Genomic DNA, 27,771 nt, shown 5'->3' on the forward strand with positions numbered 1-27,771 from the left:
TGCCTGGTACCAGAGAGAGTTGTTAAGAGTTCGATGTCATGGGAGGTGGGGAGCTCCTGGCAGGTTTGAGCAAACAAAAAGAGTGATCTCGTTTGTTTTGCTAATCTCAGTAGTTCTGAGGAGCTCTCTCGTTGCTCTGTGAGAAGGAGCCTGTCTGGGCCTCAGTTTCCCAGGTGAAAGGGGACAGGAGCTACAGGTCACTTCTCACGTGGCTCTCACAGTGGGGCCCAATCTGGGGTGAGCTCGGGGGAAGAGCCGGGCTGGTTCCGGGAGCAAATTGCTGTGGCGACAACTCGGGAGCAAGAAATGGGCCTTTCCCCTTCCCATGGGTTGCTGTTGATTTTTCTGAAGAAGTGTGGTATTTAGGAATTAACCTCACCCTCTCCCCATGTGTGCCTTCACAGACTGGCTTCCTTTTATGAAATCGCAATTCCTGAACTGGAGTCCTCAATGAAGAAGAGGAGGCTTGAAGACAGCAAGTGAGCAGGGGACAAAACTAAGTGCCTTGTCATCAGGGAGAGAGAGGCCCTGCTTTCCCCGGGCTTCAGCATTCCCATCTCTAAGAACGAGGGGGTAGCCCCATGGAGTATCCCTGCCTAGCAGCCTCCCAGCCCCAGCATCCTAGGCTTTTCCCCTCCACTGTTGCTCCAACCTCTTAGTAATCGGTGGGCCCACCCACTGTTTACAGAGAAGCAGCCGGGGAATCCACTGGCCTCTGGGGACCTGTAGCCTTTTGCCAACTGCTATCCAGAGCGCATTGTGATGCGTTCTCAGCCCTAGGGAGGGACACCTGCAACTGTTGAGAATAAGCTCCCTCTGGGCCTTTTTAATCTCCTTAATCTCTATATTTTTTTCCTTCCCTCTCTCTCTCCGGCCTTCAAAGGCTGCTAGGGGACCTGTGGCAGAGGCTATCCCATTCTAGGAAGAAGCTACTGGAGATTTTTCACATCCTCATAAACCAGATCTGCCTTCTCCCTGTCCTGGAAAGCAGGTAAGTCCTTGGGAGCAGCTGCCTAGGTGGCTAGCCCAGCAGAGGTATCCCCCTCTCTTCCTCTGCCCTCTTCCTCGTTGAGCCGAGATGGGAAAAAGAGACCCGTGCCTCTTTCCTCTCACTGGCCTGAGGCCTTGCAGAGGAGCAGGGAGGGAAGTTCCAGATCATTTGCATCGAGCGAGCTCATCTGCCCTGCTGTCCTGTTCCAGCTGTGACAACATTCAGGGCTTCATTGAAGAGTTCCTTCAGATCTTCAGCTCCTTGCTGCAGGAGAAGAGGTGAGTGCAGCCGAGCTGGGACCGGTCGGCATGAGGCCTTACATACTACAGCCTCTGCCAAATGCTTATCCTGGTCTGAGGTTCTTGGTTGGGCAGCAGACCAGTGCCCCTGTTGCCCCAGCCTTGTCCCTTCTGTCTGCTCCCTGGCCAGCAGGTTCCTCCGGGACTACGACGCACTCTTCCCTGTGGCCGATGATGTCAGCTTGCTCCAGCAGGCCTCGGCAGTCTTGTATCCTTCTCCCACAGCCTCTGGGACAGGACCTGGCCTGACCAAGTTGGAGATGGGCTGCGAGGACCCCGGGGAGCAGAGGGAGGTTTAGCTCCAGAACCCATGGGTCTCCAGAATGCCCGCCAAAGTCCCAGCCCCTGTCTCTGGAGGAGATGACTACTCTGGTCCTCAGAGCTGGGTGGGGTCAGAGGCCTGCGTTCTGCAGGTGTTTACTGAGTGTCTGGGCCTGTGTGACCAACATGGACTCAGCCCTGCTCTCACAGACCTCATAGCAGGAGGGGAGACAGACAAGGAAACAAGCAAGCTCGGGGTAAGGCTATGAGACAGAAGTGCTGTCCGAGCTGAGAATAGCAGAAGAGAATGGAGGAGGCCAAGACCAGGGCTAAGTGTTCCCAGTAGATGGAGGACAGAGAGGCCCTTCTGAGGAGTTCTGAGACATTTTATGTGGCTGAGGGGTGTGGGGTTCGGGGGACCGGGGTCTAGCAGGAAGAAACTATGATGTAGTAGGTGAGCAGACCTGCATGGCTGGTCTGCATGGCTCTGTCCTACAAGCACTGGGGTGTCACGGAAAGGTGTGAAACGGGGAGTAACAGGGTCAGTTTTATACTTTGGAAAAGCTCTGTCTGGCACAGGGAAGAGAACAGACTGGCCTGGGACCTCTGTGAGGCCCAGGTGCTGGTGGGGATGCTGTGGCTGGCATCCAGGTGTGGCCAATGAGAGTGCGGTTTAGAAGGGGTCGGAGGGCATCTAGGGCAACACCCAGACGTCGGGCTTGGCAGTGCTGGAGTGGTAGAGAGTGAGGAAGGGCAGGGAAGAGGGCCTGTGGGCCATGTTGGAAGCTGGGTTAGGTGGCTCAGGCTCGCGTCAGGGATACCCGCTGGGCCCCCAACCTTTTTTTTTTTTTTTTTTAAAGATTTTATTTATTTGACAGATCACAAGCAGACAGAGCAGCAGGCAGAGAGAGAGGCAGAAGCAGGCTCTCTGCTGAGCGGAGAGCCAGGCCCCCAGCCTTTGTAGGAAGCCCTCAGCTAGTTGGACAGGAAGCCGGGTGGCAGGACCCACATCAGGCCCTCCTCCTAGGGGTCAGTGCAGAGGAGGAGCTGCTGGCTCCCCCAGATATCACATCCCAGAGTGCCCCTGGCCCTGTCTTCATCCAGACCTGCTTTCTGCTGAGTGTGAGGCACTGGGTTTTAAGGCCAGGATGGTCGTGGCCTGACCTGCTTCCCCACGCAGCCCAGGTGCCCATGATGCCCACTGGGTACAGTTCAGATAGCACCTAACACAAGGCACAGGGTCAGGTGCCGGAAAGGGATTGAGAAACTATGCTGCCTCAGAGCAAGGGAGGCAGTGAAGGCCCCCGCCCCCAAGAGAGAGACGCCTTAACCCGTGTCAACAGGGACGAAACACGGACTGCCTACATCCTCCAGGCCGTCGAAGGTGCATGGGAAGGGGTGGACCGTCGGAAAGCCACAGATGCTAAAGACCCGCCAGCGGCTGAGGATCCTAATGGGGTCATTGCGCTGGCAGAGCCCATTGGGGGACCGTCCTCACGTCTGGAAAACTCAGAGGAAGACGAGGTGTGTGTCCGCAGTGGCGTTTTCACCGGCTTCCCTTGCCCTTTCCGGGAAATCTCTCCCCCTACTCTGTTACCGCTCTCAGAGAAAAGGGTTTCTTTTGGAATTGACAGCCTCGAGCTGCCTTTGGAGAGTCCTGCAAGTTGCTTCAGCTGCCAAAACCCCAGTTTTTCCCCTCTGAAGTGAAGTGCTGGAGCTTTGGGAAATCCTTCCTGGAGCGCTCCTCTGAGCAGATCGCCGCGGCACTACTTCGGCTGCAGTGGAGAGCTGCGCCTGGTCTCACTGCTTGGCCAGCCTGGATTCCCCGCCAGAGCACAGCACAGCTCCACTGAGCGAGTTTCGAAGCCCCCAATCTAGCACTTTCTCTCCAGGCTTTTCCAGAACTCACCCAGTCTACAGCTGTACAGATGGGCCACTGAGCCCAGGACTCTTCCCTGCATGTCGGGAGGCTGTGTGATGTGGGGATCAAGGCCACCTAGTCTCTGGGGTCCAGCAGCTCAGGGGTGTACCCGGCTCCTGCCACTCACCAGCCGTGTGGCCGTCACTCCCTTCTAGCCTCTGTTCCCCATCTCTAAGTGAGGACGGTCACCATCCCTACCTCCTCGAGTTTGTGGGGATTCCCAGAGGGGTTGTGTGGAGCACCCCAAACCCAGCCAGCCCTCTGTGCTCTGTTAACAGATGCCATTCTCCTTCCTGTTAGACTCAGGCCCATGACTGCCACAGGGCCTTGGAAAATGACAGTCCTTTTCCACCTTTCCCGCACTCTTCCCCATTTGGGCTTCTTAGCAGAGATATGGACGATTCTTTTTTTTTTTTTTTTTTTAAGATTTTATTTATTTATTTGACAGAGACCACAAGTAGGCAGAGAGGCAGGCAGAGGGGGAGGAGGAAGCAGGCCCCCCACCAAGCAGAGAGCTTGACGCAGGGCTTGATCCCAGGACTCCGAGACCATGACCCGAGCCGAAGGCAGAGGCTCAACCCACTGAGCCACCCAGGTGCCCCTGACATGGATGATTCTTATTGTTGTTTGTTTGATTTACAAATTTTCTTAAAAGGAATATAATCAAAGGGGAGCAGCTCCCCATGGTCCAGGGCTGGTGATTGCCATTCCTCTCCAGTGCTATTCCTCTCCATCAACTTGTTAGAGCTGGCTAAGGATGAGTAGAGGCCACGGCCATTTACATAGTGTCTAGTTTTCTCCATGCACTGTGCTCGGTGCCTCGGGTGAATGATTCTCTCTGAGCCATCTGAGACAACCCCATGAGCTGTGTGGTAGTAGGCCTATTTTATATGGAAGGAGCTCAGATTCAGAGAGCGGAAGTGCCCTGCCCAAAGTCACACAGCTGGAAGTAGCTCTGCCAGTAAGTCACAGAACCCTCCTTTTCCCAGGGGAGCAATGAAGACTAAGGCCTAAGTCACTAGGCTGAGATCCTTGGCCCAGGGCCAAGGCTCACACCAGGTCCCCCGATTCCTGGTCCTGTGCTTTTCAGGGCCTGTGGCCCTCTCACCCACCTGGCCTGGTCTTCCCCCCCCTTCACTCCAGCTTTCTCCACAGTGCATGGGGGCAGCAGCTGCCCTGGGCCCTCCCGTGGGTGGTGTAGAACTGGATTCGCTCATCTCCCAAGTGAAGGACCTGCTGCCGGACCTCGGTGAGGGCTTCATTCTGGCCTGCCTGGAGCACTATGGCTATGACCCGGAGCAGGTGATCAACAACTTCCTGGAGGAGCGGCTGGCCCCAGCCCTCAGCCAGCTGGACCGCAGCCTAGACAGGTGGGAGAGAGAGGTGGGAGGTGGCTCCTGGTGCCCAGGCTGTGGCATGGCCCCGGCTGGAGGTGCTCTGGGGGTCTTGTCTGGGCCCCTTCTTGGCTTCTCTGCTTCCCCCTTCTGTGCCAGAACTCAGCCCTCTGTCTCTTGCCCATGGTAGCGTTTACCAGCCATGTAAATGATGGCCTCCTCTGGAAAACCTCAAAACTTTAGGTCCCTGGGGGGTCCTCATGTGCTCCCTGCAGGGCGGAGAGTGTACACAGCAGCACCTCATTGGAGCACCGATGTGGCATGTGACAAAGGGGTTGCCGAGCCTTTCAGAGTGCCAAAGTTTCTGGCCTGCCCCTGTCATTGTCACCTTTCTAGTCAATTCCCAAGGGAGGATGGCCAGCGCTTCTCACTTTCCTCACACCTCCCTTTCAGAGTTTGGCCCACTGCTTCTCAGAAGGCCCACAGGGCCGCAGTGATGGGTATGCAAATAGGTGTTTCTCCCATGAACAAATTACGTTTTTTGAATGAATGAACTTAGCTCCGTCTCTGGACAAGTTCCTTAGCCACTTTGTGCCCATTTTACAGAGGAGGGCACTGAGGCACAGAAGGGTTGAGTGTTCTTAGGGACCTATCTTGTCAGACTATTGCAAGTGTTCGGTGAGGGAGGGAACTTTGAAGAAAATCCATGTGACCAGCCCATGGGACCGAGGGGGAGCCTTGAGTGAGGGATGGCTGTGTCCCCAGGGAGGGGCCAGATGGAGCAGTGCTTTAGATCATGTCTTGTGTTGAGGGGGAGTGGAGAATCTGATGGAGGTAACGTGGTGGGTGTCCATAGGGCACAAGGTAGGTATCAGCTTACCAATCAGTCCCCCTTAAATTGATTTCTGGGTCACTTCCAGGCAAGTGAAGCCAGACCCGACTCCCCTGCTGACATCTCGTCACAACGTCTTCCAGAATGACGAGTTTGACGTGTTCAGCAGAGACTCAGTGGACCTGAGCCGGGTGCACAAGGGCAGGAGGTGAGTACAGGGGGTTGGGGGGTGCCAGGCTCCCCTACTCTGTATGTGCAGAGAGAAAATCAAAAGACAGTAAGGCCTCCATCTTTATGGAACTGGCCTGAGTTTCAGTTTAGGGTCTGCCTGAGTTCAGGACCTCTGTACTCCCAGCAGGCAGGGCCAGCTTCTACACTTGATCTTAGCCAAAAGGCAGAGAAGCGATAGGGCCAGCTTCTCTAATGGTTACATGTTAAGCTCTGACTCTGCATGGGGTGGTTTTTAAATGAATCCCCTTGTGGATAGCAAAAGGCCAGAGGAAGCTAAGCTGTCCCCCTCCTCCCTTCTTATATTTTTGGATGTGTCAACCGTCAAATCTTTGGACAATAGAGCCAAGCGGTACTTCTAGAAGCCGCCCCTCCACGTGATTTTCTCTGTTCTGTGACAAAATGAGAAAATTAAGGGCCTATACTGAGTTTTTCAGAGGGTGAACGCATTCTATTTTAAGGCCTTTCTGCTTATTTTTAGTGTATGTCCTTTGTACTTTTTTGGGATTGAAAAGCCCATTTATGATTTATTCATTCATTCAACAAATATTTGCCTGGCGCTTACGGCATACTAGGGCCTGGATTTATTAGGTGCTGGAGATGTAAGTGGGCAGTGAAACAGACACGTCCCCTGGTCCTATGGAGTTTGCACTAATCAGTTGTTCAAACAAGCAGAGTAACATTGCAGGTCTAACAGGCACTATAAGGTGAAGGTGTACGGACTTCTGAGCTTCCAGTAAGGGATTTGATCTGCGTAGGAAGGCTCCTCTGAGGAAATGACATGGGACCAAGAGGGGAAGGATGAGGAAGGGTCAAAGGGTCAATTCTGAAAAGAGCGGGCAAGGAGAAACTTTCCGGGCAGAGTAAACAACAGGGACGGTGACCCCGAGATCGTGGGGAGCATGGTGATGGTCCGTGAGCTGACATATTTTATGCTTTGGAAAGAGGACCTGGCTTTGGAGTAGAGGCCCATTGGAGGGACCATGAGTCAGTAATGATGATGGTTTAATAGAAAAGGCAAAGTAGGACATTGACAACACTGTGCTAGCCCCCAGGGTTTCTTTAAATGGTATTGGTTCATGAAATCTGGGAATCTGGGAACTGCAGGACAAGTACAGGCTACCCCCATCTCTCTCCCTCATTATATACATAGGGAGACAGTGAAGTTTATAGAGGGGCAGTGAGATACCTGCCCCGTTCTTATGATAGGAGCCTCGGCAGCAGAATTGCAAGCTGCTTCTTCAGTGAGGGCCCCATGCGGCTTCCTCTCCCCAGGGCCATCTCATGCTAGAAGCTCAGCTGGCCGATGGCTTCAGGGAGCAGGCACAGGGCAGCTATAAAGCCATCTGGCTGGCTGGACAGGAAGCAATTGTAAACTGCTTAGTCACACACGTTGCGACATCCCCAGATCCTGGGCTAGAGATGTTATCCTGCATCAGCGGCCACTGTTCCAGACCAGCATGACCCTCGCAGCTCCTGCTGTGGAAAAAGGGGCAGATGAGGAGGGCTGTGCCTTGCTCTGAGGGTACTCCAAGCCGCTGGGCAGACAGACTGGGCGGCAAATGTTTACCAAACTCGTGAGGTTGGGTCGCCTGGGGGCTGGGGATTGCAAAGAGGCAAAGCCTCCATTTATGCGTTCATTATTTATTTATTCATTCAGCAAATATTTATTAAGTGATTTACTAGCTCCAGATCCTGTGCTAGACAACCAGGGAGACAAGGTGAGCAGGGCACTCGGGGCCATGCTCTCAAATGGTACAGAGACCGTGGGAAAGACTCAGGCCATTAAACGAGTAGCAACAGAGTGAGAGAAGTGCTGGGGTGGGGCATACAGGGACCGCAGTGGGGACGCCTGCCCTAATCTGGGCAGGGCAGTCAGCAGGCACACGAGAAAAGTAGCACAAGGTAGGTCACACTTGAGTTAAAAGGTAGGTGTGTGGTTAAATCAAATAGCTGCACTCAGTGGCTCAAGTAATAGGGAAATCTCTTCCTGGCATGACAGGGAGTTACAAGGTAGGGCAGTCTAGGCTTGGTTAACCTGTGGTACAGCCTCATCATCAAGGAAACATCTTTGCCATCTCTCGGAGCTAGTTCCTTTGAAGCCACTGGGCGGCTGCAGCTGTTTCAGCCGTGACCTCCAGAAGTGACAGTGCCAAGTGGAAGTCTGGACCAGATCTTCCTGTATCTCTTTTAGAGACCAGGAAGCCTTTCCCAGAAGTCTCCAGACTCTGGTCTCATCCCAGTGGGGAGCTGGGTCACAGGGCCAAGGTCCAGGCCTCTAGCAGAAGGGGGAAGGGTCAAAAGACCTGAACCAAGTGAGGGTCTGTTAGGAGTGGGGTGTGGTGGACGATGGCTGTTGGGTAAATGCCAGGCACATGGGCCAAATGAAGGAAGCAGTGTGTATAAGGTGGGGATCCCATAACTCCTTTGGACTAAACTCATAATCTGGAAGATTATGAGTGTTTTCCCTCAGAAAAGGGTCTCTGGCCAAAAAAATGTCTGTGCACCTGGCTTCTTAGAGCAGCGCAGAGCCCATTAGCATATTAAAGGCCCTGACAAGTCCTGCAGTGAAAAGAAACAGGATTCACTTTGTTGAGCTCAGTAGGTGCCCGGTTCACTTTTAGTCATCATCTTATTTCATCCCTGGGATGTAGAATTAAGACTTGGCAAGAATAAGAGGCTTACTTGTGATGGATCATACAGCTCAGGAAGTTCCTGAGCAGATTCGAGTTGGTAGACCTGTATTCCGGCCCTGGCTCGGCTGGTAGAAGCTGGGTGACCTTGGGAAAGGTGCTATGCCTTTTGGGACCTCCGTTTCCTCGCCTGCAAAAGGAGGGGTTTTTTGCCTCCTCAGGTCCTTTAGGAATTCAGAGGTGGGAGTCATCCCCCAAGGGCCAGTTGGGCCTTGAAGGATAGGCTGGAAGAAGTGAGGAGGGGGAAAGTGGCTGGGCTTCAGGGGAGCCCACATGGTCCCTGGGCTCCCTGTCATCTTGTAAGAGGCCAAAGAAGCACCTGCTCCAAAGTCTCTGAAGCCACTGTCGCTCGTGTTTCCAGACTTGACTGGAGTTCTGGGCCTTGGATGGGTCTTTTCCTGGCTGGCATTCATTGCCCCTGACTTTTCCTTCTTGGCTCTAAATGGGGTCATGTGGCCGAAATTGCACCTCCCTGGATGGGATACCCAGGGCACCAGGCTCCACTCTCCCTGCATGTGTCCTCTCCAGGACTCTGGGTGGGCAGAGTTGTCAAGGCTTTGCTGGCCCTGCCAGGGAGCCACATAACCAGAGGCCTACAGTGGGACCTTATGCACAAGAACCAGGGACTGGATGGACCAGGAGCTGTGGGGTGTGGCAGAAAGGACTGTGACCTCTCTCATTCATCCCTGGACGCCTGGCTCAGCACAGGTCCTAGCACCTAGTAGGCCCTCAGGAAATATGTGTAGAAAGAGGGGATGTGCTCCTTCCAGTGGCGCCAACCACTTGGATGAGCTCGGGCCCCTTTGCCTTGCTCCCCTCTTCTTTCCTCTTTAGCCCCCAGCCTGATGAAGAGGACCAGGTAAGGGCTGGGCCCAAAGTCACAGGCCCCCTTTCTTGGCATGATATGAAATTTTCCTGGACCAAGAATTTTCCCTGATCTAGATCCAGTGCTCCCCAATGCCCCCCGCCAAGAGCCTCCATTCCCTCTCCTTCCACCCCTCCCCCACTAGACCCCCCCGAAGCCAGAGGTCATGTTTCCTTTCTCTGTGTTCCTAGGGCATGCTTACCTTCATTCAGCACATTTCATGATAGCTGCCATTTGGTCGTGACCCTCTCTAGACTATGAGTTCCATGAGGCCAGATCCAGACCTTACTCTTTTCTTGTTTTTTAAGATTTTATTTATTTATTTGACAGAGATCACAAGTAGGCAGAGAGGCAGGCAGAGAGAGAGGGGGAAGCAGGCTCCCTGCCGAGCAGAGAGCCTGATTCCCGGCTGGATCCCATGACCCTAAGATCCTGACCTGAGCCGAAGGCAGAGGCTTTAACCCACTGAGCCACCCAGGTGCCCCGACCTTACTCTTTTTTGATTCTCTCTCACAACTCAGCCTTAGTACCCTGCCTGCCACCTAGTAGGCCCTTAGTAAAAACTACTGAAAAAATCCAAATCCTGACCTGCCCCAGGCTCCCAGCAGACAGCCCGAGTGACGCAGGCCCCTGTCCCTCCCTGCATCAAAAGCCAGTTAATAGAAGATTTTTATGGAAGCTGCATATGACTTTGTACCTCTTTTTCTTCTTTTTTTTTACCACCCCCCCAACCCCTTGATTCCTTCCAGAAAACTGATTTCACAGCTAAGCTGGATTTTCTTGCCTGGCATCTCATATTGATTTTCCCCTGCAGGGCTAGAAACTACATTCCACAAGCCTGCTATGTGTCTGACAAGCCAGGTTTTTCTGCGGATTTGCAAAGCCACAGTTAAGATGCCTGAGTCCCCACTGAGGCTGTGCTACAGTTCACAGATCTCAAGCACATCCCTCTTCCCTCCACTGTGCCCGAGTTTCCTCACCTGTGATATATAACAGGAGTTGAACTTTTGGACTTTTTCTTCCAGTGCAATCTGACGTGGAAGATTGAACTGTAGAACAGATAGAAGGCTACTGTGAGGAAAGCAGGGGTGCAAGGAAGAAGGCAGCTACCCCTGCTCTCCCCTCACCCCCCTGAGGTCTCCTGTGGCTCCCCTGAGCTTAGTAAGTGGGCCACATGTGGCCTCGCTCTTTCTTAAATTTTTTTTTAATTTTTTAAAGATTTTACTTATTTTAGAGAGAGACATCATGAGCGGGAGGGGCAAAGGAAGAGAATCTCAAGCAGACTCCATTCTGAGCATGGAGCCTGACCAGGGGCTTGATCCTGGGACCCTGAGATCATGACCTGAGCCTAAAGCAAGAGTCAGAGGCTTTAGACTATGTGCCACCCGGTGCCCCTAAATTTTTGTTTTTTACTTTTTAATTTCTTTTGTAGATTTTATTTATTTACTTGGCACAGAGAGACAGCTAGAGCGGGAACACAAGCAGGGGGAGTGGGAGCTGGAGAAGCAGGCTCCCTGCTGAACAGGGAGCCCAACACAGGGCCGATCCCAAGACCCTAAGATCAGGACCTGAGCGGAAGGCAGACTCTTAATGACTGAGCCACCCAGGCACCCCTAAATTTTTGTTGTTTTAAAAGGTTCAAATAATCCCAGGCCCGACCTAGGAGTAACCATTGTCATTTGACAGGGGACTTAATAGCTCTTTGTGCATTGACATGTAAATTATAATCTATGTGCTCATAGGAACACATAGTTTGTCTGGTTTGCCTTCTGCTTTTTATACAGCTGGGATCTTACTGCATACATTTTTCTGTAGCTTACTCAGGAGTAAGTCTTAGAATTCTTTCTGCATCAGCACAAATAGATGAATGTCATTCTTGATAACAACCGCGCAGCGTTCTGTAATATAGATGTGGCACATCATTTGGCCATTTCACCTGTGATGGACACTAGTTGTTTTCCATTTTTCACTGTCACAATCAACGTTGAAAAGAAAATTCCCCATCAGACCTCTTTATGCACCTGGCCAGCAGTTCCCTAGGGTGGGTGCCTCTGAGAAGAATTTCCTAGCCGAAGGGTGGGCATGTTTTACATGGCAGCATCACTTTTGGGATGCCTTCCAGAGCAGCTGGACCAGGTCACAGGGCCACCAGCAGCGGGGACAACCGCCCCCACCCCCCCACCTCCGCCCATAGCCCCCCCCCCCACATGGCTGCTTGTCAGTTTGCACCAGCCCAAGCCCGTGGTGCGTTGGACACTCACGCTCACAGCCTCCAAGGCCTGATGGTTTTCCTTCCTCTCTCTACGCTGTCCCCGCTCGCCGACGCCAGGAAGGAGGAGAACACGCGAAGCCTGCTGAATGACAAGCGGGATGTGGTGGCTCAGCGGCAGCGCTATGAGCAGTACAGCGTGGTGGTGGAGGAGGTAGGGACCCCAGGCCTTTGCCGGGGGGGGGGGGGTGGCGGGTGGCAGAGGGAGTAGGCCGGCCCCGAGCCCATCGGCCCCACACTCCTTGCAGGTGCCCCTGCAGCCTGGCGAGGGCCTGCCCTACCGCGGGGACGACTACGAGGATGAGTACGACGACACCTACGATGGCAACCAGGTGGGCGCTAATGATGCGGACTCAGATGATGAGCTCATCAGCCGCAGGTGAGGCTTCGGGGCGCTAAGAGGGCGGAGTTTGGGGGCGGGGCCGGGGGCGGGGCACAGCTGTGCTCCCGAAGCCTCTGTTCATACAGATGGGGAAGCAGAGGCCCCGATGGCATTAGCAAGTCAGTGGTAGAGCCAGGGCCTAAACTGAGCCCTTTTGACTCCTAGTGCAGTGCTCCCTCTAGCCCCACACACCCCCTCAGCCAGTTGGTCCAACCCATTCCCAGTGGGGGAGCATTTATTTGGTTTCATGCAGTCCTTTCAGATTGTTCTTAAATGCAGAAAACTCTTAGCCATGGAATCTTAGATTTCCCAGTGTGGATAAAAACAGAGCTGCCCAGCTCAGCCTCCTCTAAGCCTCCGCCTCAGATTCTGGTACTCTGAGACAGTCTGGGGGCTGGAACAAAGCTGGCTTAAAAGCACCCAGCCGCCTGAACCCATCCCCATCCTGATACCCCCTCTCACCCAGCCCCATTGCCTCCTCCCCGAGGCTCCCTTTCAAGGTCTAATCCAGTCTTTCATCTCACTTTCTCTCTAAACCCTCAGGCCCTTCACCATCCCTCAGGTGCTGAGAACCAAAGTGCCCGGAGAAGGGCAGGAAGAGGACGAGGAGGAGGAGGAGGAGGAGGCTGAGGATGAGGCCCCCAAGGTACCGCCTTGGCAGGTGGCAGATGAAGGCCAGGGGGCGGTTCTGAAGGGCAGATTGGGGCCACTGCGCCCCTGCTTGCCTGCAGCTGGCTTTGAGGCGGCCTCACTGCCCGGGAGAAGAGGGGTTCCTCTGAGCCTAGGATGTCTGCTTGGAGAGTTGCTGGCTTGGAACTCACCTCCACTGCCCAGTGTGGGCTTAGGGGACAGGTTAGAGGCCAAGCCTTTGAGCTGCTGGGTTTGTCAGGCCCATGAGCCTGGGGGCTGAAAGAGGAACAGCTCTGGGCCACCGTGCTCAGGATGGCAGTTCTTCGATTTGTTTGTGTTTTTTTAAAGATTTTGTTTATTTATTTGATTTGTCAGAGCAAGACAGAGAGAGAACAAGCACAAGCAGGGAGAGAAAGCAGGCAGAGGGAGAAGCAGGCTTCCTGCTGAGCAAGGAGTCCAATGCGAGACTTGATCCCAGGACCCTGGGATCATGAACTGAGCCAAAGGCAGATGCTTAACCAACTGAGTCACCCAGGCGTCCCAGGATGGCAATTCTGAAACTCACAGAGATGTTAGAGCCCAAGGGCCCTTGGAGGTCATCTGGGCTGGTGGGTTTGAAAATTCTGGTTTTTGGCAGCTGAACTTTTTCCTCAAATGAAACCTCAACTAGAACGTCAACATATAAAATAGGTTAAGGGTGGTGTTGCTCAGGTTGAACAGAGTGGCACCCTGGACCCCTGTATCCCCTCGTGCCCTCCCACCAGGGTGACAAATTCTGATGCATCCAGGCCTGGCTCCAGAGGTAACGAGTAGCAGAGACTGCCAGAGACGTGGCTGGTGGGGCAGAAGCACACATATACCCTGTCTGAGGGGTTTCTCAGCAGAAACGGAGGCCCAGAGCTTCCAGGGCTTTCTCTTCTTCCCAGGCAAGCCATCAGCCCAGATTTTTCTATAAAATCTTTCAGTTTTTGAATGTTATGGTTGTATTTGTTTGTGTTTCTTTTTAAATAGTACAGACCGTGACAGCCCATGTGTCATCCTTCAGTCCCAGCTCTCCCCACTGCTAGTCCAGGCTCCTTTGCTTATTGGCCAAAAAAACGGTCTTCAGGAGTGGGTACTCCGGGAGCACCCGGGGGGCGGTTCTAGAGTGAAGACCAGGCAGTTCCCAGGGGCAGCTCTCTTGGCCTTCAAGGCCCTGTGTGGCCTCTCGTGGTGGCCATCCTGTCCCTCATTTGTCATCCATGCGCCCATCTGTGGTCCACCTGCTCCACCCCTTGTGCAGGAAGCCTTCGTCCCTTTAGTGGCTTCTAAAGGACGAGAGAGGCTTCTCGTGGAAAGCTTGGACCCAACAAGGGCGGCTGCATTATAGGGCCTCGCCCTGCCACTCTGTGGCTTCCCCCCACTCCTGGCCCAGAGGTGTCTACAAGATTCAGCCAGGCTCAGCTTCACAGCTACGTGAGGCTTGGGCAAATGGGGCGGCTCCTGACTCTAGATTTTTTTTCTCCCCTCCCCTCCACAGCCCGATCATTTTGTGCAGGACCCTGCGGTGCTGCGGGAGAAGGCAGAAGCCAGGCGGATGGCCTTCCTCTCCAGGAAGGGGTGAGCATTTTGAAGAGCTGTGTCTGGGGGGAAAGGGGCCTTCAGGGGGGAAGGGACCCATCTGGGGAAGGCTCAGCCAAGCACCTAGTGTGTCACGTGTGTTAGTTTAATCCTCACGACAGCCCCATGGCGTAGCCACTTTATTATCATCCTCATTTTACAGAGGAAGAAATAGACCCATCTCCATCCCCAAGCCCTCCTCTCCTTGCTGTGGGCTGTGCTCAGCCCACAGCTGGTCCTTCCCGCAGATAGGGAGCCTCTGGAGGCAGGGTTCAGAGAAGAGAATTCACCAGACACAGGACCGGCCAGAGCCCCCAGAGCCCTTGTGGGGCTCCATTTCTTCTCACTTGCAGTGGGACAGGGTTGTCCTGGCCCCAGCTGTGTGTCCGTTCCCAGGGACCTCTAAGAAAGGCAGTGGGCTCTTCCCATTCCCTGGGTGGCTTGTTCTTCCCTTAGGTACAGGCATGACAGCTCAACGGCAGTGGCTGGCAGCCCCCGGGGCCACGGGCAGACCCGTGAGACAACCCAGGAACGCAGGAAGAAGGAAGCCAACAAGGCAACGCGAGCCAACCACAACCGGAGAACCATGGCTGACCGCAAAAGAAGCAAAGGCATGATTCCATCCTGAGGCCGCCCTGTCAGGGCCAGCTGGGAGGGGGCAGCAGCAGACCTGCCAGGCTGAGTTACTATAGCCTCGGGTCTCCTCACCCATTGGCCTCCTGCCGGGGCCCCAAGTTCAACTCCACCCCTCAACAGCCTCAGCTTCGCAGCCCCTGAGAAGGCCGCCTCGTCGTCCACCAGCCAGCCGTGAGCGCCTTCTTGCAGAACACACAGTGCCTTATCCCACAGTGGAGGAGCCCCTGGGCCCAGCGAGCAGGTGAAAGATATGGGGACAAAGCCCCAAGGCAAGCCTCATAGACCTCATGCAGCAAGACACCACTTCTCTTGGTGGTTTCCTTCCCGGATGGCAGGAAGCCTGTAAATTCAAAAACAAAAACAGAAAAGGCCTGCAAATAAAGTTTTTGACCCTTTCAAGCAATGATCCATGAGTGCCCCCACCCTGCTCCCCCTGTATCCCATTCTTCAGTGACAGCCACCATCAGGAGAGTGAGAGAGTAGGGTGATCGCCCGCTCTGCTCATCAGCCTGGCTTGCTTACCTCTTGCTTTAACCCCTCCTGAGGTTGCCCTGCTTTGTCATGTGGCCCTGAGCACATTACTCCCTCCTCTGAACCTCTAGTCCCTGCTTGTGGAAAGAAGAGATGAAGGTGTGAGGCCCTCTGGTCCCCTCCATGCCCTCATTCAGTCCCTGCAACCCCCACACCTAGAGGGAGGGAGTATTTCCAGCCCCGTGGTGTAGGTGAGGCGCTGAGAGATGGAGGTGCCTGCCCAGGCAACAGGCAGGGGGGTTGGGGGCAAGAACAAGGATCAGACCCTCAGTCTGACCGCTGGCCTTTATAGAGTCCTAGACTCCCATAGGTGGTGTCGTTGCCATCTCACAGCTGTCCCGAGGACACTTGTCCAGTAGCAAAGCCAATACCAGAAGTCAGATCCTCCAGAGTCAAGGAGTCAGAGACCAGAAGACGCCTGTGAAGGAGGTCCGTGCCAAGCCCTGTTGAAGGACTTAGGCCTAGTTCCTCAAAACCCCACCTGGGTGTGGTCAGTTGGTTGATAGTGTGGCAGCAGGTGCCAGGCATCCCGATTCCTGGTCTCCCCTCACCCCCAGATTGTTGCTGATCAACAGAGGATCGAGAGTGCAGTGTTTGCCGGCCTGATCCTCCCCAGCCCGGCCTGGAGTCCATCCATGGGAGCCAGGGCCCCTGCCCAGCTGGACCTTGACAAATCACCCGAGATGCTTGTGTAATTTATTTGCACGTGGTTTGGATGAGTGTCCGGAGCAGCGAGGCAGACAGGCACTTGACGAATTGGTTTTGTTAGGTCAGCCGCACAAGTGAAAATCAATAGCAATTCCTCTGAGTCACGCCAGTTCTCTTGGTGCATTTGAGATGCAGACCAGAGAGGGGAGCGGTGTCTTCCCCTCCAGCTGCTGAATTAGCTGAGATCGGGCTCGGGTCAGCCACTCTGACAGGCAGCAGGAAGACTCTGTTTCCTCCCAGAGGCCTTTGCCAGGGACCACACAGGTGAGGGTCATTTCTTTACTGTCTCCCTGAGCTCCTCAGACCCAGCTCTTGGCCCTGGAGCAAGGCAAGGTGAATTGGGGGAGTCCTGGGCTTTACCCACCTTAACTGCTACTGTTCACACAGCCCTTCTCGCCTTCATTTTGTCATACGTACCTCCTGACCTCTGGGAGCGGCGTTTGGGCCTCACCTTGGCATCCCGGTCTAAAGGATTAGAGAAGACAAACGACTTTTCAAACTTTCCAGAATGTACTGCCAGGTCAAACTTGATCTCCCTTGAAGAACTATTCTTCCTCATTGCAGGTCTTGAGGGCGCCCCCTTCAGGGATGCTTTGCAAACACCTCACTCAGGAGTCCTCCAGAGCAGTGCTGGCAAGCACAACCCTTCGCCTCTCAGGGCCTCAGTTTTCCCATCTGCAAAGTGGGTACATTGGGCCAGGTGAATGGTTTCCACTTGGTGCCAATTATATCCTCTGAGGAGGCCCCAAGGTTTAAGATGGGCAATGGCAAAAGTGTTACAAGTGAAGTGGGGTAGGAGCCCTGTACCCTGCTCACTTGATCCCTGGGCCCCACCACCCCACCACTGCTCCTAAGCAGGAATTTCTAAGTGCCTTCTCTGCACCCTGTTAGAGAACACGGCTATCACAGGCATTTCCCAGGAAGCTTTTACGACCCAGTGCCCCCAAGAAGACTTAGGATTTTGAGTGCCATTGTTTCTAGCTCACAAGGGGCACTGATGGCAAATGTGTCTGTCTGAACAGGGCTTCTGGGCCTCTGTGAGGTGGGGAGGGCAGGGCAGGGCCTGTCATTGATTTTTAAAAAAGGGACCCAGGAGCCCAGGGAGGCAAGTTAGCAGAGGAGCCTGGATGCAGGTCGGTCCTTAGCCCCAGGTGCAATCCGGAAAAGGAAACGATTAGCAGGAGCCTGCCTGTCCCTGTCACACCGGGAGCTTGGGTTGAATAATGCATAATGCAGAGAGGGAGACCAAGAACCACAAACAAAAATAAACCCACCAAAAATGCAGGGGGTGGTTATGGAGCCCTCTACTTTAAATGATGTCAATGAACACTTGGTAGCAATGTGAGAAAATACTGAAGAGTACGTTTGTTGGTGGTGGTGATGTTTTTTAAGAGAATGAACTGGATGGTAATGCTCCACGATTGTGAAGATATTTTTGGAAAACTTCGTGTACAGACTAAGTCTGTAAAGCAATGTGCATAAATGAAAATGACAGTAAGACCATGATATTTGTAATGAGAATAAAAGCGCTTACCGAGAACTCACTGTGGCCAGTTTTCTGCTGGACTCTTTCCTTGTGTTATCTTGTCAAACTCACACCAGGTAGGTTCAGATGAGAAAACCAAGGTCAGAGAGGGCAGGTGACCTGTCTAACGTTGCCCCAAGGAGGGCTTCAGGCCCAGGATTTCCTAAAGCCCACGCTTCTACCCCATGCCACGTGCCATCCTTTCTTTCTTTCCCCATCTCCGCATCCTTGTCACTAGTGTTCTTTTTTTTTTTTTTTAAAGATTTTATTTATTTGAGAGAGAGACAGTGAGAGAGAGCATGAGTGAGGAGAAGGTCAGAAAGAGAAGCAGACTCCCCATGGAGCTGGGAGCCTGATGCGGGACTCGATCCCGAGACTCCAGGATCATGACCTGAGCCGAAGGCAGTCGTCCAGCCAACTGAGCCACTCAGGCGTCCCATCACTAGTGTTCTTAAACAAACAAAGAAGAAAATATAAGCCCAATAGCTATAGGACAAGAGGATGGGAAATCCCAGTTCATCAGACCTTTTTTTTTTTTTTTCACTTTGATTTTAGATTGGTTTGTCCTTTCCTCTGTGTGTCCAGTCTGCCGCGAAGCCCACTGAATGATTCTTCATTTTTATGTCCAGGGGAAGCAGAGAAAAGGCTTGTGGGGCGGGGGTGGGGGGTGAAGAGAAAAGAGCTCTCTCAGCAGAGATGGGGACAGCAGACCCTGAGGAGCACAGAGGCCTGGGAGGGGGCAAAAGGGTCCAGGGTGAATATGGAAGAAGGGTGGGAAAGAGGATGGGAGCCCCAGAATTAGGACCACAGGCCAGGCCATGGCCCAGACATTTGTCCAGAGCAGCTCCCAGTATTAACTGGCTGTCCTCAGGGCTTGGGGCATGGACGGTCAGCCTGGTTGGGAGGACCAAGGGAGGAGAGGCTAAATGCATCCACTCGGCACATGTTTACCAAGATCTACTAGGTGCCAGGCGCTGAGTCAGGCATGTGTGAGAAAGACCAGCCCCCCAACCCCTGCCCTCGTGGAATTCACAGTCCAAGTGGGATCTGGATGTTAAGACATTTTGGGAAAGGGATTTAGTCACAGTTGTACTAAGCCCTAATAAATGAATGAAGAAACGAACAGACAAGATGAACAGAAAAAAGCCAAGAGCAAAGAGACTTTCCAGAAGCAGCAGGTAGTGGGGGTGCCTGGGTGGCTCAGTTGGTTAAGCGTCTGCCTTCGGCTCAGGTCATGATCCCAGGGTCCTGGGATGGAGCGAGGAGTCAGGATTTCTGCTCAGCGGGGAGCAGAAAAAAAAAAAAGCGGGGAGCCTGCTTCTCCCTCTCCTTCTCCCCTCCGTGCCCCCCTACTACCTCTGGCTCTCTGTCTCTCTCAAATAAATAAAATTTTTTTAAAAAAAAAAAAAAAAAAAAAAAAACGGGACACCTGGGTGGCTCAGTTGGTTAAGCAGCTGCCTTCGGCTCAGGTCATGATCCCTGGGTCCTGGGATCGAGTCCCACATCGGGCTCCTTGCTCGGCAGAGAGCCTGCTTCTCCCTCTGCCTCTGCCTGCCTCTTTGTCTGCCTGTGCTCACTCGCTCTCTCTCCCTTTGTCTCTGGCAAATAAATAAATAAAATCTTTTTTAAAAAAAGAAGCAGCAGCAGCAAAGGGTAGTGGTCACAGTGTCAGGCAGCAGCTGGGAGTCAACCAGGCTAAGTCAGTGAGGCTCACGGGGGCCTTGCCCCACCTCCCAAAGAAGGGAAGACATGGAAAGAATGGAAGGTGAGGAAGAGAAGGAAGGAGAGTGGGCCCCTCTTCCAAGGAACATGGCTTCAGGAGGAAAAGAGAGCTGAGAGGAGAGGAAGGAGCCTTGGAACCCAGACTGGTTTTTTTTTTTTTTTTTTTTTTAAATTTCATTATTTTATTTATTTATTCGACAGACAGAGATCACAAGTACACAGAGAGGCAGGCAGAGAGAGAGGGAGAGGCAGGCTCCCCGCTGAGCAGAGAGCCCGATGCGGGGCTCAATCCCAGGACCCTGGGATCACGACCTGAGCCGGAAGGCAGAGGCTTTAACCCACTGAGCCACCCACACACCCGACCCAGACTGTTTTGATGGGATGTCTAGAAGGAGGAGGGGAGGCACCAGGGCTCTAGAAGATGTGCTTGGGGGAAGGCTAGTCCCCAGTAGGAGCTCCCCAGGTCAGCCTGGTGTCCTGTCCCAGCTAGATCTCTGAGTGCTGGGGCAGGAGAAAGGGACCTTGACTATGGCCTGAGACTGGTGTTGCAATTCTGCAGCCTGAAGAGAGGTAACCAATGTAATCTAAAGGTTACTATCTCCAGCCCCGGGGGGTGAGGGTGGGTTGGTATGTGTGTCTTAAAATGAGAATCAAATTCTGACTTCACATCATACTAGAAATTCTCTCCCAACAATCGATAATCATCAAGAGAATTTCACACAGCTGGCAGACCTCGGAGAGCCTTAAAGGGCATTTTGTCCAGTTTCTCAACCTATTTAAACCCCCAGCCCTCCCCCACAAGTCTCGGACCCTGGGATTTCAGTTACCCCACCCCCACTCCCAGGAGTCAGGGAGGTTCGCCCTGCTTGAGAATTCACTGGGCTTCCAAGGTGCTCTCCCAGCCATGGAGGTTATATCTTCGAGCTTTACTCGCTGCGGTCTGAATTACAAAAACAACAGGCACTTAATTCTAGGTTTCCCACTATGAAATTATGACATTGACTACGCCTTTTCTGGCTGCACAAGCCCACCCTCAGCACTCTGGTGGGTCCCTTAAGTGCCCTGCCATTCCAAGGGGGGTAATTTGGGTTTTCTTCTGAAAGTGGTTTTCGCAGAAGGGCCAGGCAGAAAGGGGGCCCTTCAGTGGGATGAGGGCCAACCATGCCCGTCCGTTTAGGAATTTTATGGGCAGAGCTTCCACGCAGGCTCCTGCCCCCATCTTCCATCCTGTGGTCTAACTTGCTTACATTGTGTTCTTTCACTTGCGCGTTTGCAGGCCTCAAGAGCCCATCATTTTTATTGTTATTTTATTTGTAAAGCGTGGCGAAAAGAGCACTGGACTGAGGGTTGGGAGCCTAGGGTCTAGGCCCTTAGATTTCAGCAAGCTTTGTGACCTTGGGTCAGTTCCTTGTCCTCTCTGGGCCTCAATATCTTCTTAGAGGAAATTCCCTCATCTCTCTTGCCTCATGAGCATGGGTAATTGTGAGGGTCAGCTGAGATCATGCTGGGTGGGGGCAGAGGGCACTCTGAAATTGGGGAATCTTGTTCAAAGGGGAGAGAAGAAAACCGATGGCAGTTTTCTGGCTACATTGCATTTGGGGCAGTTTCCTCTTCTCTCTTTTAATCACCCTGCCAGAAACTTCTTTGCACAAATCACCAATTTCCAACAGGCACATTTCCCATGGAATGCCAGGGTCCCAGGGCCAGGAAAAGTTTGAGAGCGTCCACTGTCTGGAAGGAGAGAATCAGGGAATGGCCTGAACTCCAAAGCTTTTGGCTCCATGAGCAAGTTCTGTCATGGAACAGCCTCCTCCAAAAGGCCCCTGCTTCTAGGGGAGCCTGGGAACTCTCACACTGGGACCCCTCTGGCTGGTGAGATGGTTGCCCCTTTCTCCTGACTGGTCTACCATATGCCACAGATGGGCAGAACGCACCCCAGGTCCAGCTGGCCAGTGTCACAGGAAAGCGGCAACAGACCCATTCCGCGACCCGCCACAGGGGTGTTTGCAGCCTGTCCCAACTTTAGAGTCTACACGGGAAGGCACTGGCTCCTCTCCCAGAGTAGTAACTCAGAGTAACATGCAATGGCCAGGGGCCTATTTGGGTTTTGCCATTTAGAGCAGGAGCTGAGCTCTGGAGTTAGAAGCAAGCTGCTAGCCTCAGCCACTCTCCGGCTTTGGGACTCTGAGCGAGGTGGCCTCATTTTTCTGAGCCACAGTTGTCTCTACACTGAGATGTTGGCAGGATGGCTGGGTTAAGGTATATATATAGTGCTGGCCCATGGTGAGGCAGGCACACGAACTCACAGGGCCCTGCTCAGTGGGACCCGGGAGAAAAGGGTGGGTGCCTTCCACCAATGCCCCAGTCAGATTTCTGTGCAGCCCACCTCTCAGTCTCTTAGCACGGCTGCTGTGACTCCTGTACAGCACTCCTTCCGGAAGCTTCTGGGCTCAGGGTGATCCAGACACACAAGAGAAGACATTTGGCACAATCCAACCTGCTAAGTGTGTGATGGGTGCCCTGGGAGCACAGAGGAGGTATCCTGCTCAGCTTTGTGGGACAGGAAATTACCATGAATCCTTGAAACAGAGCCAGGTGATAGGTGTGATTATATAAGCCTCGTTTAGAGGTTCAGCCAGTTGCTCATGGCTGAGCAGTGGCTGATTCAAGATTCAAACCCAGGTTTACCAGCCTCCAAATCCATTATTTTCAGCCTCCTGGCTTTCCTGCTTCCCTATAGCTTGACACTTAACTCCATGCCTGGTTAGCTCAGCATGGAAAAGAGGACCTATCACCTCCTTTGTTCTAAACACCATACTTCAATGAGTACAACTTATAATCAAGTCATTCCATTAACAGAGATGAGAGCGGGACGTTGGGCAGGATATATTTTCCAAATCTCCACTTTAAAATAGTTTTCCCTGTCTGCGAGCGGAAGGAAGGGCTACTCCTTAGAGGGTCTAACTTGAAGGAGGTGTTTCATTAGGAAAGATTAGTGAGCCCAGGAGATAAGACACCGCTCAGACTTGCAGCCCCAGGGCAGGACGTAGCCTCTCTGTTGGAGGCCTGGACCAAGGGAGAGAGAATTGTGCTCAGACTTCTGCAAAGGAGCAAGACAGACGAAAGCAGATAGGAGTCGGTTGTGTGGTTAAAGGTGTGGGGAAGAGATAAGGACCGCTGGAGGAATGCACCAGTCAGCTGGAGTTTAAAACAGTGTTAGAGACACTAAAAACAAGATGTATCACAGGACACGCAAGGGAGCGCAAGAGGGTGATCAGGCCTTAGAGGGATAGAAAGGATGTCAGGAACACGGTTTCAAAACAGCTAGGACAAGGGGTGGGGCACTTCGATGATTCAGCTGTACAGTCATCCCCAAGGCTCTCAGCCCCTATTTTGTGGATCAAATATGCTAATTAGGCACTGTTCCCAGAAGACTGTGCAGGGAGCGCCACCGCCCCCCAAATGTACTAACGGCAACAACATAACAAAACCATGGCTGGTAGGTGTGTGCTAAAAACATTAGAAGCATTACGTCACATAGCTTCCCAACCACCCTGTGAGGTATTGCTATCATTATCCCATTTTCCACAGGAGGAAACTGAGCCTCACAGAGGGGAAGCAACCTGCCCAAGGTCACCTAGCCAGAGAGTAGCAGAACTATAATTCAGGGGCACTTGGGTGGCTCAGTCAGTTAAATGTCTGCCTTCAGCTTGGTCATGATCCCAGGGTCCTGGGATCGAGCCCCGCATCAGACTCCCAGCTCTATAGAAAGCCTGCTTCTCCCTCTCCCGCTCCCCCTGCTTGTGCCCCTTTCTCTCTGTGTTTCTCTCTGTCAAGTAAATAAATAAAATATTTAAAAAAAAAAAAAGAACTAGAATTCAAAACCAGGCATTCGCTATTTCCATAATCCATGCCTAGAACTGAGGCAGGAGAGTAAAGGGATCCACAGCAAGGACCGCATTTGGAAAGTTTGTAAGGTGAGATTTGAGGTAGCTTGGATCTTAAATGTCAGGTTAAGGAATTTGAACTTGCTCTTAGCAGTAGTGGGGAGCCATTGAAGCTGTTTGAGCAAGGGAGTTGATCTGGCGGTCTTACGAAGGTGCAGTGGAGAAGAAGTGTCCAGAGTAGCTAAGGAAATTTTCTGTGCAGGAGTTTTGAAGGGAGGAAAGGCCGGGAACAGCAGGAAGACAGTCAGTTCCTCTGTACTCACAGGGTGTTGGCTAAGTGTCTCCCAGCTGACACTTCCACTACATTCCATTATTGCCTTGTCCTTGATGCCAGCGGGAGTCTGCCCTTGGCATTCAGTCTGTGTATAAATCCAAGCATATCAGTCCAAGGCCCCAGTGAAGAGAGCTAAATGATTTTTACACAGCACCGAGCTGTGGTTACGAGCACAGCCTCTGGAGCCAACTATCCTGTATTTGAACCTCTGCTCTACTTTCTCGAGCTGGGTTACCCTGGGCAAGATACGTAACCTCTCTGAACTTTCATTTTCCACCTGTACAGTGGGGTAGAGAGCAGTGCTCACCCCGGGCTGAGGAATCTAGTAACATAGGGTATGTTAATGGTACCAGGCCCAGGTGTGTGTGTGTGTGTGTGTGATCCTCTGGGTGGGCTGATGCCTGCCCCTTTTCCCGTATTCATCCTTTGCTCACACTGAAGCCACGGCCATAACCTCTATTTTGCCTGCGGAATTTGTATTCCCTCCAACTTTGCACATTTCTCAGACATTTTAAATTCATTGATTCCTGTCCTTTCCTCACAAGACTTCAAATTCATTTGTAGGACAGACTTGTTCCTTGTCATTGGAAGAGCTGGCTGAGTTACGGGATGAAATCTATTTCTGTTTAATAACTTACATGGCTTTCCCCCCTCTTATTACAAAAGCAGTAACATCCTTCTCAGTGTGGTTCACATCAGTAAGCAAAGAAAAAGAACATCTCCACCACCCAGAAATAATTGCCGTTAGGATTTTAGCTCTTATCCCTATGACATTATTTTAGAAAAAGGAATATACATAGGCACTTGATTTTTTTTTTTACATATGCATTTTCCACAAACATGGGATCATATTACATAGGCGCTTATCCCTGTTTTTTGGTTAGTTGAACATAGTGAACATGTTTCCCTTTTCATCCGTATCCTCTTTAAAGGGTTAGCAGTGTTCTCCCGTGATACTGTCGTGCCTGGAGTTGTGCATGTTGGTTGTTTCTCATTATTTGCTATTAAGCTGCAACGATCAACCTCCTGGCTAAATACTTGTCCAATCCATGGTTATTTTCTTTCTTTCTTTCTTTCTTTTTTTAAATATTTTATTTATTTATTTATTTGTCAAAGTGAGCACAGGCAAACAGAGTGGCAGGCAGAGGCAGACGGAGAAGCAGGCTCCCGCCCAGCAAGGAGCCCGATGCGGGACTCTGATCCCACGACGCCGGAATCTTGACCTGAGCCGAAGGCAGCGGCTCAACCAACTGAGCCACCCAGGCGTCCCCATGGTTATTTTCTCAGGGTAAATCCTTAGAATTGCTGAGTCAGGTTTCTTGACGATCAAATTAGCCCCTCCCACCAGCTGAATTTCAGAAAGATCATGTCCTGCATCTTTGCTCACGCTGGATATTATCATAATTTTTACAAATCTTCACGAGTTTAATAAGTAAAAGGGTTTCTAGCTACTTTGATTTGACAAATCTGTTCTTGCAGGTCCTCAAGGAGTAGATGGGTCTCAAGGTCTAAAATGGATCTGAGAGCGTGGTGGGGATGGGCAGAGTGGGTGAAAGGTGGCGGGAGATGCAGACTTCCAGTTATGGAATGAGTAAGTCATGGAAATAAAAGGCGCAGCATAAGGAATATAGTCAATTCCATTAGAAGAGCGTTGTATGGTGACAGATGGTAGCTACACTTGTGAGCATACCATAAAATATAAACTTGCCAAATCACTCTGTCGTACACCTGCAACTGATGTAACACTGCATGTCAGCTACAGTCGAATAAAAAATTAATTAAAAAAAATTAAATGGGGCGCCTGGGTGGCTCAGTCAGTTAGTCATCTGCTTTCAGCTCAGGTCATGATCCCAGGATCCTGGGATCGAGCCCTGATTCGGGGGTCCCTGCTTGGCGAGGAGCCTGCTTCTCCCTCTCCTGCTCCCCCTGTTTGTGTTCTTTCTCTCTGTCAAATAAATAAATAAAATTTTTTTTTTTAATTAAACAGACCGGAGAAATAAACCTCTTACACACTAACCCCCAGCCCAGAATCTGCTTCCTGGGGAACACAGCCTGTGATAGGCAGCCTCTCTGTGTCTACTGGGGAAAAGCCTAGAATGTTCCAAGGGCTGGGCCTTTCTTCTTTGAGCTGCCAGGCCAACTTGGACTCCACCCAGTGCTGCAAAGTTTTGAACCTTGGCAGGCACCCCTAGAGTGCCAGCCTGGATAGCCCCTGGCTGGGTTAATTAAGCAGTCAGCTGGGTAAGGATTTATTGCACTTACTCCTTACTCCCCTTGACACCCCTCCAAGATGACAACATCTCCAGAAATAACAAGAATCATAGCTGCCGTTGTGCAATATCATGGTGGGTATTTGACAGTTGAGGACACTGGCTCAGGAACAGTAAAGAACTTGCCTAAATTCACACAGCTGGTGAGTGGCAGGGCTTGAATTCTAACCCAGAACTGTCCATTCTAAAATCAGTGCTCTTTACACCTCACTAGAGCTCTTCAGTGGGAATAATAAAACGACCTTTTGGATCACTGTTCAAATAAATTGACACATAAACTGCAAAGCACTTAGTACAATTCCTGGCTCACGGTAAGTGGTTGATAAATGTAAGCTATTCATCAGAAACCCTCCAGAGGCTTACCTGTCTTTTTAGAATGGAATCCAAACTCTTGCAGCATGACCTATAAGACCTATAAGACCATGACCCTATCTATTACTGCCTTACTTCCTTCAGTTCCATGAATAAACCAAACCCACACCCACCTCAGGGCCTTTGCGCTGGCCGTTCTTGTTTCCTGAAATACTCTTGATCTTTACCTGGCTGAGATTTTCATTCAGATCTCAGCTCAAATGCCGTCTCCATGGAGAAATGTTCCCTGACTTCCTACCTGAGCATCTCACACTGCTCTTTAAGTCTGAGTCAGTCCCAAATGTCACCCTGTTTTATTTTATTCATAGCCCTTAATGTGAGCTGACGTTCTTATTTAATTTCTTATTTACCATCTGTCTCTCCTACTAGAATGCAAGCTGCGAGAGGGTAGGGATCTTTCTTGTTCTTCACTGTGTATGGGGTCTAGAACAGGGCCAAGCAGAGTAGGCACTCAATAAAGGTGTATTGGTTGACTGACAGACTGACTGAGTAAATGAGAAGTTTCTACCAGTTTGGAGAGATTTTTGAAAACAAGAGAGAAGTGAGGAGAATAGGACATTAGCTCAAATACACTTAGCTGAGAGAGTGGTCCTGCTTGCTCAGAGGAGAGCTATACTGAATGCCAACTTCTCAGAAGAGGATTTCAGAGGCCTTCAGTAACTAGCTTATTGAGGTTTCCAAGTATTTAGCTTTTCCTGACACCTGTGTGAGGGGAGCAGGTGGGGAGACCCCAGAACTTTCTAACCATAAAGACTGTCCCAGCTCTTGCCTCCAGGAAATGCCTCAAGCCGAGCTTGGGAAGGAAACTTTTTCCAGTAATAAAAAGCTTCTTGGTGCCAGTCTGAGGGGGGTGCTAATCCTCACTTTCCCCACCTGTGAGGCACACCCACCTAGGGAGCTCTGGAGAGGCCCAGCTCCCAGTTGGCAGTGCCATGCTAGGACGAACCCTCACTGGGAGCTGTGGAAGGGGAACCCTGGGCTTCCCAGCAGCTGGGTTCTAGGCCTGGAGCCAGAGCCGGAGGCTCACATTTTGCATTTCTCTGTGTTCACACCCTCTCTGGGCAGCCCCCTTCTATTTGATTCCTCCCCCATTATAAGAATAATACATGCCTGATGCAGAAAACTTAGATATCGGAGAGAAATACAACAGGAAATGACTCTCCCGGAGTTAACCACTATTAACAATTTGTTGTGAGCATTTCCAGTTTTATCTTATATATGTTTACCAAAAAACCGCATGGTACTTTATATGAATTTACAGCTTGTTTTTTCCACTTAGCTTTGTACTTTGATGCTTTAAGCGCACCTTCTTCTTAAGCATTTTTTACTTTTTCTTTTTTCTTTTTTTTTTTTTTCTTTAGAAGACTTATTTATGGAGCACCTGGGAGGGTCGGTCGGTTGAGTGTTACGTGGGTTTTTTTGTTTGTTTGTTTTCTTTTTTTTGAGAGAGAGAGGGCACAGGCACCAGGAGGGGTAGGGGAG

General features: G+C 51.7%; 1 protein-coding gene across 8 annotated transcripts in view; it reads left to right on the forward strand.

Annotated features, from left to right (window-relative positions):
• ASCC2 (activating signal cointegrator 1 complex subunit 2) overlaps positions 1–17,723 on the forward strand; it is a 40,910-nt gene extending 23,187 nt beyond the window's left edge. For 4 of the 8 annotated variants that reach the window (XM_032309290.1, XM_032309294.1, XM_032309296.1 and 1 more), the window contains 12 exons: positions 405–479; positions 884–991; positions 1,201–1,269; positions 1,424–1,498; positions 2,895–3,075; positions 4,616–4,842; positions 5,727–5,846; positions 11,754–11,847; positions 11,942–12,072; positions 12,619–12,721; positions 14,225–14,304; positions 14,761–17,719. In XM_032309290.1, coding sequence (XP_032165181.1) covers positions 405–479; positions 884–991; positions 1,201–1,269; positions 1,424–1,498; positions 2,895–3,075; positions 4,616–4,842; positions 5,727–5,846; positions 11,754–11,847; positions 11,942–12,072; positions 12,619–12,721; positions 14,225–14,304; positions 14,761–14,932 — 1,435 coding nt within the window. In that variant the 3' untranslated portion in view covers positions 14,933–17,719. Of the gene's footprint in view, positions 1–404; positions 480–883; positions 992–1,200; positions 1,270–1,423; positions 1,499–2,894; positions 3,076–4,615; positions 4,843–5,726; positions 5,847–11,753; positions 11,848–11,941; positions 12,073–12,618; positions 12,722–14,224; positions 14,305–14,760 lie in introns of all 8 variants that reach the window. The other 4 variants (XM_032309291.1, XM_032309297.1, XM_032309292.1 and 1 more) reach the window with 2 other exon arrangements.
• The last annotated feature ends 10,048 nt before the right edge of the window (positions 17,724–27,771 follow it).

This window comes from Mustela erminea, chromosome 13 (assembly GCF_009829155.1).
Source record: "Mustela erminea isolate mMusErm1 chromosome 13, mMusErm1.Pri, whole genome shotgun sequence".
In the NCBI taxonomy this organism is placed as follows: Eukaryota; Metazoa; Chordata; class Mammalia; order Carnivora; family Mustelidae; genus Mustela; species Mustela erminea.